Source organism: Corythoichthys intestinalis, chromosome 9, assembly GCF_030265065.1.
Source record: "Corythoichthys intestinalis isolate RoL2023-P3 chromosome 9, ASM3026506v1, whole genome shotgun sequence".
NCBI classification, from domain to species: Eukaryota; Metazoa; Chordata; class Actinopteri; order Syngnathiformes; family Syngnathidae; genus Corythoichthys; species Corythoichthys intestinalis.
In genome coordinates, this window is record NC_080403.1 from 3,978,010 (window position 1) to 3,994,582 (window position 16,573).

At 38.7% G+C, this 16,573-nt stretch overlaps 1 protein-coding gene across 4 annotated transcripts in view; it reads right to left on the reverse strand.

Moving 5' to 3' along the window:
* The window catches only part of atg7 (ATG7 autophagy related 7 homolog (S. cerevisiae)), a 155,101-nt gene that overhangs the window by 108,828 nt on the left and 29,700 nt on the right, over window positions 1-16,573 (reverse strand). For all 4 annotated transcript variants that reach the window (XM_057844854.1, XM_057844855.1, XM_057844857.1 and 1 more), the window contains 6 exons: window positions 16,135-16,256; window positions 13,954-14,044; window positions 13,267-13,411; window positions 13,034-13,192; window positions 8,588-8,782; window positions 77-316 (listed from right to left, as the gene is read on the reverse strand). In XM_057844854.1, the coding sequence (XP_057700837.1) occupies window positions 77-316; window positions 8,588-8,782; window positions 13,034-13,192; window positions 13,267-13,411; window positions 13,954-14,044; window positions 16,135-16,256 (952 nt within the window). The remainder of the gene's footprint in view (window positions 1-76; window positions 317-8,587; window positions 8,783-13,033; window positions 13,193-13,266; window positions 13,412-13,953; window positions 14,045-16,134; window positions 16,257-16,573) is intronic.

Genomic DNA, 16,573 nt, shown 5'->3' on the forward strand with positions numbered 1-16,573 from the left:
CTGTAAGTGAGAATATTAAAAAAAATGTCTTTAGGGTCAAATATGTACATGTATAGAATCTGCAGCGAGTTCTTACATCTCCTGGTGCCACAACGTCATTGCAGAAGTAGCAGCCCAGCTTATGTCCAGGAATATTGGAGAACAGGGAGGATGCTGGGATGGAGGATGATGAGCAGAGTGGCGTGGAGGACGAAGAAGATGGTGATGAACCAGAAGATGAGGATTGTGCATCACCGGAAGAATTTTGTCTAGGTTTCTTCAGGCCGTGGCGCATCACTACGAATGTGTCGAAGCCAAGAGCGGCATTGATCACCAGCTTCCAAAAAGAGAAAATAAAGAAAATTTGTGAAGTCGACTGTAATATAGTTGATTGTAGAGGTTAACATAATTGGGGCTTTTAAATGATTTAAGTAATGTTCCTGGGCCATGTTATAACGTGAACACCTGTGAATTATAGCATGCGTATATACATAACTTTTTCATTTTTACTGGGTGCACTGAGAGACCAAAATGTACAGTAAATTTCGAATGCACCTCAATTAACAATCTGAAGCAATAACTTTTCGATTTCTTTTGATTTTGATCAGGCATCTGTGTGGGCAACTATGGCCGCCCATGACTGAGGGTAGGACCCCAGAAGGACACTGCAGCTGCTTGAACCAATAATACTGCACAGCATCAGACAGCCGCTACAAGTTACGCCCAGATAATGCTACATTGCTATTAACTAACGCCCACATGCTGCTACGTTGCTACAAACTCCGCCCACATGATGCTACGGTGCTAGCGTCTGATGCATCTCATAGATATCACATGCATATACAGTGCCTTGCAAAAGTATTCGGCCCCCTTGAATCTTGCAACCTTTCGCCACATTTCAGGCTTCAAACATAAAGATATGAAATTTAATTTTTTTGTCAAGAATCAACAACAAGTGGGACACAATCGTGAAGTGGAACAACATTTATTGGATAATTTAAACTTTTTTAACAAATAAAAAACTGAAAAGTGGGGCGTGCAATATTATTCGGCCCCTTTACTTTCAGTGCGGCAAACTCACTCCAGAAGTTCAGTGAGGATCTCTGAATGATCCAATGTTGTCCTAAATGACCGATGATGACAAATAGAATCCAAATGTGTGTAATCAAGTCTCCGTATAAATGCACCTGCTCTGTGATAGTCTCAGGGTTCTGTTTAAAGTGCAGAGAGCATTATGAAAACCAAGCAACACACCAGGAAGGTCCGAGATGCTGTTGTGGAGAAGTTTAAAGCCGGATTTGGATACAAAAAGATTTCCCAAGCTTTAAACATCTCAAGGAACACTGTGCAAGCCATCATATTGAAATGGAAGGAGCATCAGACCACTGCAAATCTATCAAGACCCGGCCGTCCTTCCAAACTTTCTTCTCAAACAAGGAGAAAACTGATCAGAGATGCAGCCAAGAGGCCCATGATCACTCTGGATGAACTGCAGAGCTCTACAGCTGAGGTGGGAGAGTCTGTCCATAGGACAACAATCAGTCGTACACTGCACAAATCTGGCCTTTATGGAAGAGTGGCAAGAAGAAAGCCATTTCTCAAAGATATCCATAAAAAGTCTCGTTTAAAGTTTGCCACAAGCCACCTGGGAGACACACCAAACATGTGGAAGAAGGTGCTCTGGTCAGATGAAACCAAAATTGAACTTTTTGGCCACAATACAAAACGATATTTTTGGCGTAAAAGCAACACAGCTCATCACCCTGAACACACCATCCCCACTGTCAAACATGGTGGTGGCAGCATCATGGTTTGGGCCTGCTTTACTTCAGCAGGGACAGGGAAGATGGTTAAAATTGACGGGAAGATGGATGCAGCCAAATACAGGAACATTCTGGAAGAAAATCTGTTGGTATCTGCACAAGACCTGAGACTGGGACGGAGATTTATCTTCCAACAGGACAATGATCCAAAACATAAAGCCAAATCTACAATGGAATGGTTCAAAAATAAACGTATCCAGGTGTTAGAATGGCCAAGTCAAAGTCCAGACCTGAATCCAATCGAGAATCTGTGGGAAGAGCTGAAGACTGCTGTTCACAAACACTCTCCATCCAACCTCACTGAGCTCGAGCTGTTTGGCAAGGAAGAATGGGCAAGAATGTCAGTCTCACGATGTGCAAAACTGATAGAAACATACCCCAAGCGACTTGCAGCTGTAATTGGAGCAAAAGGTGGCGCTACAAAGTATTAACGCAAGGGGGCCGAATAATATTGCACGCCCCACTTTTCAGTTTTTTATTTGTTAAAAAAGTTTAAATTATCCAATAAATTTTGTTCCACTTCACGATTGTGTCCCACTTGTTGTTGATTCTTGACAAAAAATTAAAATTTTCTATCTTTATGTTTGAAGCCTGAAATGTGGCGAAAGGTTGCAAGGTTCAAGGGGGCCGAATACTTTTGCAAGGCACTGTAGAAACATGCATATAGAACTAGATGCGAAATGACAGACTCAGCGGTGTTAGCTCATGTATATGGCGGAAAACACAGACAAGACTGAAAAAGCAGTTTCTGCTTTTGCACTCCTCTTTAAAATAAACTGCTGTTTTTTAAGCCAAAGGAACTGTTATGTTTGATCGAGCAATATGTCTATATGCTGCCATAGCAGATTCATGGCGCATGAAGCCCCAAAACTATTTTTAATTTGTCCATTTTACCCTGAAAACCCCCGTTTACAGACATCGCGCAACCGCTTTTATTTTAACCCAGCCATAAAAAGAAGGTAAGTGAATATATTATTCAAAATGATTTTTGCCTAGAATCATTAATTGGTGTGTAATATTTCGTTTAAAAAAAAAATGACTTTAAAAAATTATTGACTTGCATATTTTAAACTTTTAAACAAATTACGCCACAATAAAAAAAATAGTGTCGTAAAAAAGTCACAGATACCTACCACATAACTATTGCTTAATTGTATATTTTTTGTTACTGTCGCATTTTCTCCGATATGTTAGATGATAACTAATCGATCCAAACAAAGTGACCAAAAAAAAAAAAACATTTAAAAGGGTAAATATTAGGGCTGTCAAATTTAACGCATTAACGGGCGGTAATTAATTTTTTAAATAAATCAGGTTAAAATATTCTACGCATTTAACGCATGCGCGGAATGACGCGCCCATGCATTGCCTCAAACAAATTACAATGACGCACTTGAGAGCTAAGAGGCAGCGAAAGGTGTCCTGTTTTGTACTTTTTCCTTACAAAGGTATACCACACGCGAAATGCTGGCACTTTGTTTCTTTATTAGCACATTCAGCTTCAACATTAACACAGCTTACGGCTCTCGGCAGGCCGTAACTCTAACTCACTCCTGCATCATGTGAGTAGAGAGCACTGGCGCCGTGTGCACTTCAAGGTGCTTCGGATAATTCTATATCAGAACATTACAAAAGGCGAATGGACACAGGCGTTCATTGGACCGCGACATTTATTGGCATAAGCTTCGGCAACTCCTTCACAACAAACATAAGGCGGAAAACACTCAGGTGACTTGAAGTTCCGCTCTGAGACCTTTAATTAGGCCAACTTTCAAAATTGTCCGAAATGCATGGAAAGCGTAAAATCTCTATTTTCTGGGGGAAGAAAAATTTTCAGCAGGAAGGCTTTTCTTTTTTTTTTTCAAATTGTTTTTTAAACAGCAAAACCCTATCTGTAGGCGAGAGCACGCGAGAGCCATGACTTTAATGAGATATCATCGCATACTTACCTTTTTTCGATCCAAAAACTCCATGTAGCATGTATCACTGAGTGTCAAGACACAGTTGTGAATGCCCACAGCTGGATTTTTGGGGGATTTTATGGGTGAAACATGGCAATATAACAAGGGTCGCGATGCAGAAATCGCAGACATCAAGGAGTGGTCGAGATTTTCTTTTTCATATATTTACCACTTTAAATGTTTTTTTTTTTTTTCAATTTTTCTTTGTTTGGATCGATTATCATCTAACATATCGGAGAAAATGCGACAGTAACAAAAAAAAAAAAACAACAATTAAGCGATAGTTATGAGGTAGATATCCGTGACTTTTTTACCATTTTTTTCATTGTGACGTCATTTGTTTAAACATTTAAAATATGCGAGTGAATAATTTTTTTCAAGTTTTTTTTTTTTTGAACGAAATATGAAACATCAATTAATGATTCTAAGCTAAAAATGACAGACATTTTAAATGATAAATATAATTACCTTAGTTTTATGGCTGGGTTAAAACAAAAACGGTTGCGCGACGTCTGTAAACAGGGGGTTTCAGGGTAAAACGGAGAAAAAAAATAGTTCGGGGGCTTAATGCGCCATGAATCTGCTATGGCAGCATATAGACATATTGTTCTATCAAACACAACAGTTGTTTTGGCTTAAAATACAGCAGTTTCAGTTTCAGAGGAGTGCAAGAGCAGAAACTGCTTTTTCAGTCTTTTCTGTGTTTTCCGCCGTAAGTATCATTTTGTGAAAGCACACCAAAAATAATATCTCTCTCTCAAAAAAAAAAAATAATGTTCACAAAAAGAAAAGCGCTTCAATCTGTATTAATGAGGCCCTATTCTCACACAGTTAAACAACAGTGCAAGAGAACTGGCATTCCCAATCAAAATAGCTATGCAACATACACATAAATCTTAGACTCAAACGCTATTCAAACATTTCGTTTCGTTCAACAAATACACTGGATGGCAATATTTATGAGAGGTCAAGTATGTTGTGAAGCCAGCACTCAAATGACGTGGATTACAATGGATGGACCAGTAAACAGGAAACAGGAAACTACGCCGTCAGTCGAGGGACATAACACTCTATTTGGCTTGATTTCTAAGTTAATTTAAAACTCGCCATTGACACCTTGTGGTGTATTTAGTGTATCTATTTTTTGATTGAAAATATTTACAAATTTTATTAAAACAAAAACGTTAAGAGGGGTTTCAATATAAAATTTGTATAACGTACTAACATTTATCTTTTAAGAACTACAAGTCTTTCTTGTGGATCCCTTTAACTGAAGGGATGTTAATAATGTTAATGCCATCTTGTGGATTTATTGTTATAATAAACAAATACAGTACTTATGTACTGTGTGTTGAATGTATATATCGGTCTTATGTCTCATCTTTCCATACCAACAATTTACAGAAAAATATGGCATATTTTAATGATTGTTTTAATTGCGATTAATTACGATTAATTTTTAAGCTGTGATTAACTCAATTAAAAATTTTAATCGTTTCACAGCCGTAGTAAATATATGATTAAGAAAATCTTGACCAATCCTTGATGTCTGCGATTTCACATCGCGACCCTTGTTATATTACCATGTTTCACCTATAAAATCTCCAAAAAAATCCAGCTGTGGCCATTTATACCTGTGTCTTGACACTCAGTGATACATGCTACATTCTGCCATCTCAAAGCAGTAGACTTCTCAGGAAGTCTCTGTTGTAGCGAACCCAAAGTGAGTAACTTTTTATCTAAAATACTCCTAAATCAATAAAATCTTGACTTGAATCTATCTTTAAAAGATGAAATAGTTTTAAAAGTTTCACATGTCAAAAGTAGACAGAAAAGAAATACAGTAAGGCAATAATGCAATAACGGGAGCAATTTTAACAACTTTCACAGTTGATTCACAACATCAAATGACTTTCAAACATAGCAAAGGTTACAATCTAGTTATCGCCATAGCTGCAATACCCCCGTTTCTCGTTAAATTTGGGATAAAGAATTGGGCAAAGGCCTATTGTCCCAAAAACCCTATGAACTTCACATAGTACACGAATAAAGTGGGTGGGTAAAGGAATTCTTCGCACCACCGTACCAACAGCAGGCGCGGTTTGGAGGGGCGTAGTTTGTATGAGGCGTGGTTTGTAGCGGCTGTCGCTTGGCTCTGGCTGCAGTCAGGCCCTTGCTTGAAGGCAGGCTGCTTCAGGCTTGCCTGTTTTGTACATATTATAAGATCTTTTTTTTTTAATCTTGCAGGTTGAGCTGGATGGACGGACGGAGAATATGCAATGCTGCTTTAGCCCAGTACTTCTCAAATAGTGGGGCGCGCCCCCCTGGGGGGGCGCAGAGCGATGCCAGGGGGGGCGCATGTGACCTCGGGGAACATGCTTTTTTTTTTTTTTTTTTTTTTTGCCATACTGTAATAAAGTTTACTTGCACATCCACTCAGTAGGTGGCAGTGGTGCTCTCATTTTTAGAGTGCGCGCAGTATTTTTGAACTAAGGAAGAGCACTCAGCACACACAGAAAACAGATATGAAGAGCAGTGTGCCACCGCCGTTTTCGAAAGCCGTTTTCCGACCGGGCTCACTCACGCAGCGACCCACTGTCTTGTCCGGTTCTCACGTCGCCGCCCGAGAAGTGCCATTTTTGGCTTGGGATCGTCACGACAACCGCCCTCACCTACGGTTCTACCTCGGCCGCCGAGAATGCGCTTTTTTCGTGCCGTTTGCCTTTTAGCTTTGACTTTTAATACAGTGGGTGATGAGGAAAGACCACTGTTTACTGTGTCTAAAAATAATTATAGCGGACAGCCAGAAGCCAAATCAATTAAGACGTCACTTAAAGACATTAGACCCCAATCTCATTGATAAGCCGCTTGATTGTTTTTCAGTGAAAACGTGCCGAATATTGCCAACAATCGTCCTGCTTTGTCAGTGTTATATCAGTAATCCATTGAGCATTGTTAGCATGCTCATTGCAAAATAACTCCACACCATTGCAAAGGAGGTAAATACTGTGAGCAGCAAAAATAAAAACTGTCCTGTCCAAGGACACTCTTTCTTTTTTTCAGTTTTGTTTTTTTCGGTCAAATTCTTTGGCATATTGTCCTCATGAGTGAATGTTTCTAATCAATTTTAATTTATTATTTACTGATTTTACTACATTTTTTTTTTCCTGTATCAAATGGTCAAAAATATACAAAAATGTAAATGTATTTTTTAGTTTGGATGTGACTTTTTTTTTAATTCAGGCAAATTGATGCACGTCAAGTCTTCTCTGTTACAAACAAAACAATGTTAATAAAGTTATACTTTATTATAAATTGATCTATGTTACTTTTTTTCTTTATTAGAAAAAAAGGACACATTGTTAGGCAGATGCGTATTTATAATAGTAATTTTATAGACGAATGATACCATTTACAGTGGCGGCAGAGAGTTTGGGGAGGCGCAAAACATTTACGTCTTCCTTGGGGGGGCGTGACAGAAAATAATTGAGAAGCACTGCTTTAGCCTTTGTAGGCATAGAGGTAGTGTAGCATTCGCGTTAACATTAGCTTTAGCATGGCGAGCATCCTCTTGAACTTTCACTTGTTTGCATCTTGTCCTGACATCCTGGTGGGTTTAATTTTTTGAAAATAATGTACTGTTCTTGCCAAGTGTGTATAATCATAAAAAGAAGTGCTGTGTTCGTTGGGTTTGGTGGCACTAGACCGACTTAATCCTTTATGTCTAAGGTCATCATTGTAAATTTGAAGCTGTTGAAGTGATTTTTTGCTTTAAAAAAAGTATATCGGCCTAAATATCAGCTAACAAAATCAGCTTTGGATATTGGTATTGGCATTTGAAAAACCCGTATCGGTCGACCTCTAATATATATAATTGAACATCCCTGCATGAATTTGTAAAACTAAAAATATCTCATAGGCTGATGGTTCATTCGCACCAAAAAAATGCCGTAGGGAACAATTATCGAGCATGTTGTGATACGTTTAAGACAAGAACACAAGATTCAAGATCAAATGTTTCCAATTATTTACGTTATTGAAGGAAAATCTTATCAGATGTATACATGGACGCGCGGGTGACCCGGGGGACCACTCCTGGATTCCTGGAGGGGGAGAACAAGGGCGCCTTTGCTGGGCTGCGGGAAGAGGGATGGGCTGGGCTGCCCCCCCCCAGGGACCGCCCTCCCTCCCCGGGCTGGCTGGGTGGGGGCCGTGTCCCTATGTCGGCGCCCGCATGGCGTCTCCGCTCGTCTGCGTGGCTGTTGCGTGCCCGGCGGGGCCCGCGTGCAGCTGGATGTGATTGGGCGCGCTCGGGCGGGGGGGGTCCCAGTGCCGGAATTGGTGACGGGGCGGCGTAGGGTCGGTCGCCAGCGGGCTTACACTCACTAGGGATTCACACGATTACTGGGTTCTAAATCAGAGATGATTTGTGTACACTCAACCCCTTTCTATTACTTAGCTTATAGACCCCCCCCCCTTCTTCCCCCTCTTTCCCTGGTCAATCCTGGGCTTCTCTTGTGTTTCTTTTATTCTGTTCCCCCATAACCCCTTCCTGTTCGCTGTTTTGTCATAATAAATGAGGTATGTTAAATGATTACAAAGGGAGTATGTCAGACTCTCAATGTGAAACATTAAAACTGTTCAGACTATCCGGGAACTTAGACTTCCATTCTCTGTGTCAAACAGCTGAACAGGACAGGTTTTTTTAAAAAAAAAAAAAAAAAAAAAAGATGTATACATGGGCTATGTGGACAAGATGAATAATGAAACCAAGGCACATGCGCAACCTCAGTCATGACATTCCACACAATGCTCCATTCTTACCTTCCGCTTACAACCCGCAATTACTGTAGGAAGCCAGCGGCTCTCTCTTGTGTCCATTAGTAAGAAGACCACATCATGTTCCGAGATGAGCTTCTCCAGCTGCTCCACATCTTTCTGGGTCTGAGCCAAAGTGGCCTGGGAGAAACTCACCGGGTGGCCTGGCATGGGAATACTCATGCTGAAGCCTTCTGCTTTCTGACAGGACAAAAGGTGGAAAAGTAAGGAAATGCCAGATTAAGCAGATTTTGTCGAGTCTTATGCATTTGCAATTCGAAATATTTTAGCAATTTTTGACGATATGTAGTGAGGTATGGCGGACTAGGAGTTTTATCAAATTTAAAAAAGTGAATTGAAGGGAAATAAAAAGTGTCGTAGTTCAGAATTTATTAATTTGAATTTTCATTCATTTCAAAACTTTATTTTAACATATTTATTTCAATTGTTAAGTTGAACATATATTTTGCATCTCTTTCTTTCAGGTATTATTTATTTCAATGTTTTAAATTTATTACATTCATTATTTACATGTATGTATGTATTTATTTTCGCTATGCAAAAGTTACATGGCAAGTCAGTCTGGTCTACTGTAGTTTCAACTGGATTTCCACTTCGATCCAATATCGATCAATGAATTACAGCGTGCGAGGCGTCCCTTTGTGATGCGTCATGAAGGGGAGCGACAGCAAATCATTTTTACGCTCCTGGGATTTTTGCAAGGTGTTACGCGTTCTCGTCATTTTTCCTGAATATCCAACAAATAGGTTGCTATAGAGGACTCGATAGTACTTTGTTCAGCGTCCTGCTATTGCTTGTACAACGTAGTCTCAATTGAAATGCAAGGGAACACAGAACTTTGCTAAGAAGTTTAAGGCAGACCTAATGCTGCAAATATTTTAAACGGAATTTCAGTATTTGTTATAAGTAATGTACACAACAATACACCAAATATTCCTAGGTGTTTCCTTTTCAAAAAAAGTGCAGCAAGTATAACTGCAAGAGGTAGGAATCTTGGGGCACCTAACGATTCGATTATGATTACGATTCAGATTCAGAGGCAACGATTCAATTATAAATCGATTATTTATGCACCCTTCAACCCAGCTATTAGCTGCATGTAATATTTCGTACATTAGTAACAAAAATTGTACAAAAATCCTCTCAGGCTTAAACAAACTACTATTTCAGTATCAAGTTAATAGTTCAAAACAGTAAATAAAATACTTGAGTCCCCATTCTGTATCAGCAGCTTTAAACTACTTTCAATTAATTTAATGTTGTGAATCAACCGTTGAAGTTGTTAAAATTTCTCTTTTTATTCCATAATTTCTAGAGATGTCCCGATCGATTGGGTCCGATCAAGTCATTTTCAAAGTATCGGAATAGGCAAAAAAATATCGGCCATGCCTTTTTTTAATATATATACATTTTAATTAAATTGTTTTCTTATTGTATTTAACGTTACAGACGTAATATATTACACTCATCCAGAGTCTTTAGTCTAGGCTTAACGTAGGGTTATCAAAAATATCCCGATAACGGCGGCATGTCACATTAAAATATTTAACGCTATTGATATATACGCTGCACGATCCTCTCACTCATTGTCGCGCTCAATCTGTAATGGCGCCGTTTTATATTTACAGAGAGATTAAAGGCAGCGCAACATGAATAGAGCGAACTTTGGCAGCCTTTGAAGCCTTTCTTCAATTGGCTAATACCTTGCAGTCCCACTCCCTATGATCAGAAATATCATGGGAAGCATTGTGGGGAAGCAAGGTGGCAATATATCATTGTCTTAACACCTTAAGTTATTACCCATAGCAGAGAAGATATATCCATTGGTAGCACGACGCACAGGCATGGTTTTACTTCCCATCATGGTTCCACTCCCATCATGCATTGGGGCATGCCTGCAGTATCATTTACTGAAAGCTCAACAAATACACTAGATGGCAATATTTACTCACAATACACAAAGTCACAAGTCTTTCTATCCGTGGATCCCTTCTCACAGAAAGAATGTTAATAATGTAAATGCCATCTTGAGGATTTATTGTCATAATAACCAAATACAGTACTTATGTACTGTATGTTGAATGTATATATTCGTCCGAGTTTTATTCATTTTTTTCTTAATGCATTGCCAAAATGTATATGATCGGGAAAAATTATCGGGAATGATTGGAATTGAATCGGGAGCAAAAAAAAAAAAAAAAAAAGCAATCGGATCACGAAATATCGGGATCGGCAGATACTCAAACTAAAACAATCAGGATCGGATCGGGAGCAAAAAAACATGATCGGAAAAACCCTAATAATTTCCCTTCTGCCTACTTTCGACATGTGAAAGTTTGAAGACTGTTTCATCATTTAAAGATGGATTCAAGTCAAGATTTTGCTGATTCAGGAGTATTTTAGATAAAAAGTTAATTCGTTTCGCTCGGAAGGTTCGCTACAACAGCCTTCCTGAGAAGTCTACTGCTTTAAGATGGCGGCTGTTTACTAATGCGGCGAGTCAGTCATTTCGCATCTAGTTCTATAAACATGTGATGTCTACCATAGCATTACGTTGGCAGATTTTGTAGCGACTGTCGCAGTCAAGTATTTTTTTTTTTTTTTTTTTTTTTATCTAGCAGCATGAGTTGAGGATGATGTTTACTCTCGGCCTGTTCCTCATTGCGTCCGGAAGACCGGGCTGACTGTGTTTTAGTTCCGCTTTACTTGGCATATTTCAGTAATCGGAACTTGGATGTTTGTAAATTGTTCTCGAATCTTTTGCCCAAGAGCAAATAATCTAAGAATCGGAAATTTCGCGCACCTCTAGTAACTGCATAACATTGTTTGAGAACTACAAATTGACTACAACAGCCTGACTCGCATTCCGTTTACCTCACATTTATGCATTTGTGATTGGTCCTTTCAAATTTAGTCTGTACTTGTTATCCCGATCTCTAGGATCAATTTTTAAATCCAGCCCAAATCACAGAAGACCAGGATGACTTGCTATTTATATTGTACAGAGCAAAAGACATGCTGGCTTGCCAGGCTAACCATTTTAATTATGTCCATTTATAAATAAATTGGTGTTTGGATAAGCAACTTCATTTTTGATTTAAAAAAAAAAACAGTAATATTTCAGACATGAATTAGTTTTATTGGACGAATTCGCAATATGCATCAATACAAAATTACATAGGTGCAAAGATTTGGACACCCCAACAGCAAAAAAAAAAAAAAAAAAAGAATACTCAATAGATCTTCCTTTTGCTAAAATAACAGCTTCTTGAAACGTTTGTTAAGTTTCAGGTGGCCTATTGCATGTTGTGTTTCTCTTTTAATCTCCTGAAAAGAGTGGCAACATAGAGGCCTCAAAACACATTTCAAATGACCTGAAAGAAAAGGTTGTTAAACATCATTATATAGGGGAAGGCAAGAGAGAGAGAGAAAAAAAAAAAAGTAATATCTGAGATTTCAGCTGTCCGTTTCCACTGTGAGGAACATAGTAAGGATATGGAAGTTGACAAAGAACATTCTTAAGGCCAGTAGTGTGAAAGGCAAAGGTTAGTGCGAATGGTCAAAGGCAACCCAAGGAACTACAATGTGATCTTGCTACAGATGGTGTCACTGTTCATCATTAAACAATTCAGCGCTCTTTGCACATCGAGAAGCTGTATGGGAGAAGGTTGGGAGGAAAAAGTGTTTACTATTCACAAGCCACAAAAAGACTTGCTTGTGGTATGCAAAAGCACACTGAACAAGTAAGCTTCATTTTGGACCAAGGTATTGTGGAATGATTTAACTAAGATTGAGTTATTTGGGGAAAACAAGGTGTGTTATGCATGGCGAAGAAAAACACTGCATTCCAAGAAAAGTACCCACAAAAAACTACCCTCAGTGAAAAGTGGGTTGCATGATTTCCATCATATATAACAGATTCTTGAGAATAACGTTCAAATCAGTCACATTGTTCAAGTTACGCCGGGTCTGAATATTTAACCAATATGACCCACAACATTGCTCAAAATCTACTCTGATATTCATTCAAAGTAGTATGTTCTGCAGGGGCCAACCCAGTCTCAAAGCCTGAATGTCGTTGAATTCTGTTGGATGGTAAACATCTATTTTAACTGAACTAGATGAGTTTTGTGAGGAGGAATGGAGCGCAACATCTCCATCCAGAATCCTGAAACTCATTAGACGTCATACAAAAAATCTGGAAGCTGTTATTACGGCAAAAGGAGATCTACTGAATATTATTTTTTTTTAATCTGTATTATTTTGGTTTTATTCATATTGCACATCTCATATTACGCCACTAAACTTACTCTGTCCATCACGTTTTCGATACATTAAAAAAAAAAAAGTTGAGGACCCAAACAACCAATGATTTACAAATGAAAATAATAGTTGTCAGAGGTTCCCAAACTTTTTTATTACTGCACTCACCACACCAGGAAAGATTTTGGTGAGCCGGTCAACAGCGGCAATGGCTTTGGCCTTTCCACCTCCAAGACAATCCTCAAATTCATAGAGAGGCTGCCGCACCGGATTGGAATAGGAGATCTTTGCATTGTCCACAAAGGTGATGTGTCTCACTCCCCATCCCTACATAGTAAAATCAGATTGGTCTTTGATGTTTTGGTTGCTTTAAGAACTGATTCTATCCATTTCTGACCCACCATTAGTGTCCTGGCCACATTGCAGCCCAAAGTCCCAGCTCCAAGTAAAAGACACTTGGTGCTGACCACCTTGTCCAGGTCCAGTGAAGGGACCAGTCTCCATCGCATTAGTTTCAAATTAAGATCAACTGATGACTCAGCAAGCCTATAAGAGACAGCTTAGTTTAGTTGGGAAACTTGGCAAAGATCATTTTCTTTTTTAACAAGTGTTGATCAGACTACATGGAACCACTGTGATGACAAAGACAAGCGCTAAACAAAGTTGTAGGGTTTGCAGAACACCATTTAAAGTTAATGTCACAAAACATAAATACCCAGGTTAACTGGGTACTATCTAACTTCTAGTGAAAGAGCATTTAATTATTTTGCCCGTTAAGATTGGTCATTGTCATAAATAAATACAAATATTTTTCTGTAAATAAATATTTTTTGTCCAAATAAGTAACATAGGATAGTTTAACAGGCACACCTGATTATCTCTTACTGCGCACTGATGTGCATGGCACACTAGTTGGCCCTGGTTCACTGACTTCTTGATTGAAAGTTAAAAGTTCACTTTTCAACTTTGTAGTCCACTAGTATGGGGACCAAATCATGCCGAGACTAGATTAGGAGACTCTTACGACTGTTCCACAGTGTCCTATGTTACATTAAGTGCTCTACTGTTTTTATGTTTGTTTTCACTACCTTTTGGGATCCATACATTCACTGAGATTGACCATTCGGGGTCCCATCACCCCCTTGGCATTTTTTTCCCAGCCGACACTCTTCGGACACACTACGAACACAAACATAGAAGAAATACTAGAATTAATAGATTTTCGTTTACAGATCACAAACAATAAAGCATGTAGGATGGTAAATACTAATGATACTTTCATTTCATGAAGTCCCTTTGTGATGGGTTAGGGTGGTGCAATTTAACCAAATACAGGGTGACACCAAATAACGACCTATTTGACAATCCAATAGACCAGTGCTTCTCAACTATTTTCTGTTATGCCCCTACTTGGAAGACGTAAATGTTTCGCGCCCCCCAAACCGCCACTGTAAATAGTATCATTTGTCTATAAATGTAATTACTATTGTAAGGTCACCTCTGCATAACATTGTGTCCTTCTTAATATTAAAGAAAAAAGTAATATAGATCAACTTACAATAAAGTAACCTTATTAACATTGTTTTGTTTGTAACAGAAAAGACAAACCACATCAATTTGCCTGAATTAAAAAAAAAAGTCACATTCAAACTGTAAAAATACACTCAAGGTATATATTTTGACCATTTTTTACTGCACCTTATATGATGCTAACAGTACTCGCTGGTTTACTGATGTAACACTGACAAAGCGGGATGATTGTTGGCAATATTCTCTGAAAAAAAAAAAAATCAAACTGCTTACAAATGTGATTGGGATCTATGTCTTTAAGTGACTTCTTAATTCATTTGGCTTCCTGCTGTCCGCTGCAAACATTTTCAGACATAGTACACTTCTATCCCCATCTTCCATTGTATTAAAAGTCAAAGCCAAAGGCCAAAGGCTACATACTTTTCGTCATATTTCCTCATCTTAGCTCTTCATATCGCCAATACTCTTTGCTGTGTGCTCGTTTGGTTAAAAAAACAACAACAGCGCACTCTCTGAAAATGAGAGCGCTACTGCCACCCACTGAGTCAATATGCAATTACACTTTATTCTGGTACCGCAAACAAGTATGTTCCTCGGCATCACGCTGCGCCCCTGTGGGTCCCACAATTTGAGAAGTGATGGAATAAACCAAGAATGATGGAAAAGTAAGTTTCATAGTATTTGAAACATTAAAACATGCCATTTAAGAAACGATGATGGAATTTTAAAATTACGTTCTTTAAATGGCATCCTCCTGTATGAATGCATTCTTGAAATCTGCTGTTGAGATTGTTCATTGATTTCTCATCTGAGCTGGACTACTGTGAAATTCATCCTGAATTCACCATGGTTTCCAAAACAGCACATTGCTTACTTGCTCAAAGTCACTGTCTCATGGTGCTACCACTTGCTCGCAAAAATTCCTTTTTTTTTTTTCAACAATCGTCAACAGCAGATTTCAAGAATGCATTCATGCTGGAAGACGCCATTAAAAGGACATTTCAAAATGAAAATTCCATAATTGTTTCTTAAATGGCATGTTTTAAGGTTTCAGTTACAAGGAATAAAATATTTTCTTCTATTACTCTGGGTTTATTGGATTGTTAAACAGTTCCCATTTTTTGGGTGAGCTTGTATGAAGATTTTGTAGAGAGGCAGATGAGGTGAATGACGATGCCTCATCTCAACTAATAGAAAAGCTTTACAGATCACAGTTTGCCACCATTCCCCATCTCTTGTAATCATTTCATTAGCAGTTCATCCCTTATTCAACAGATATGAAGCAGGGCAGGCGGTTCAACTCAGTTAAGTCTCACATGAAGACAATTGCACATGCATAATAAGCGGGTTGATCCATTTAAAAATATGCATGGAGACACAAATGCATAACCCCCCCCCCCCCCCACACACACACACACACGCACGCACAGTACAAAGGCAAGTAGGATATCAGATTAATGTTAGATTCACATTAGGACAACCACAAATTCAAAAGTCAAAAAGAGAAGCAGAATGAAGAATTCCCATTAGTTAAAACACACGAAGATGACCGACCGCACATGCAAAAAGCCCTCCAAAATAAGTAAAGCTCGACAGAAAGTGTATATCATGTAAAAACAAAACCAGAGATTGACCCCCCCCCCCAAAGGCAAACAGGAACAATGATTAAAATCAGTTAAGGAAATCAGAAATGCAACTCACAAAAACAACCTAAAAAAAAACAAGCAAAAAAATGTTACCAGAGTCAAGCAGTAGTTCAGGTCGTTTGACCTGAAAAATGACACTATGTTGAATTGTGCGGATTCCCTGTTGTGTTCGATCCCTAAAGCACAGCACCTCCACTGTGTCGAACTTTGCCCCCCTAACAGACAGAACAAATGTCAAATTAATGAGTATAAAATATGAAGACAAGCATATTTGATATGTAACTCAAACACAGATTTTTCCTTATAAGACAAAATGTATGGCAACATTCACATGGCAACACTCAGATTCAAGTGAAGAGTACTTGGCACAAATAAGACAGTAACAGTTTATGAATTGTTTAGCTTGACGGACTGGACAAAAATAGATACTTTTTTTTTTTTTGCTATATAGTGCTTGTGACTGAGCGACTGCAACATGATCGAGAGGGTTTCATTTGATTGTGGAAAGGTTTGAGAAGAAACAAGAATGTTG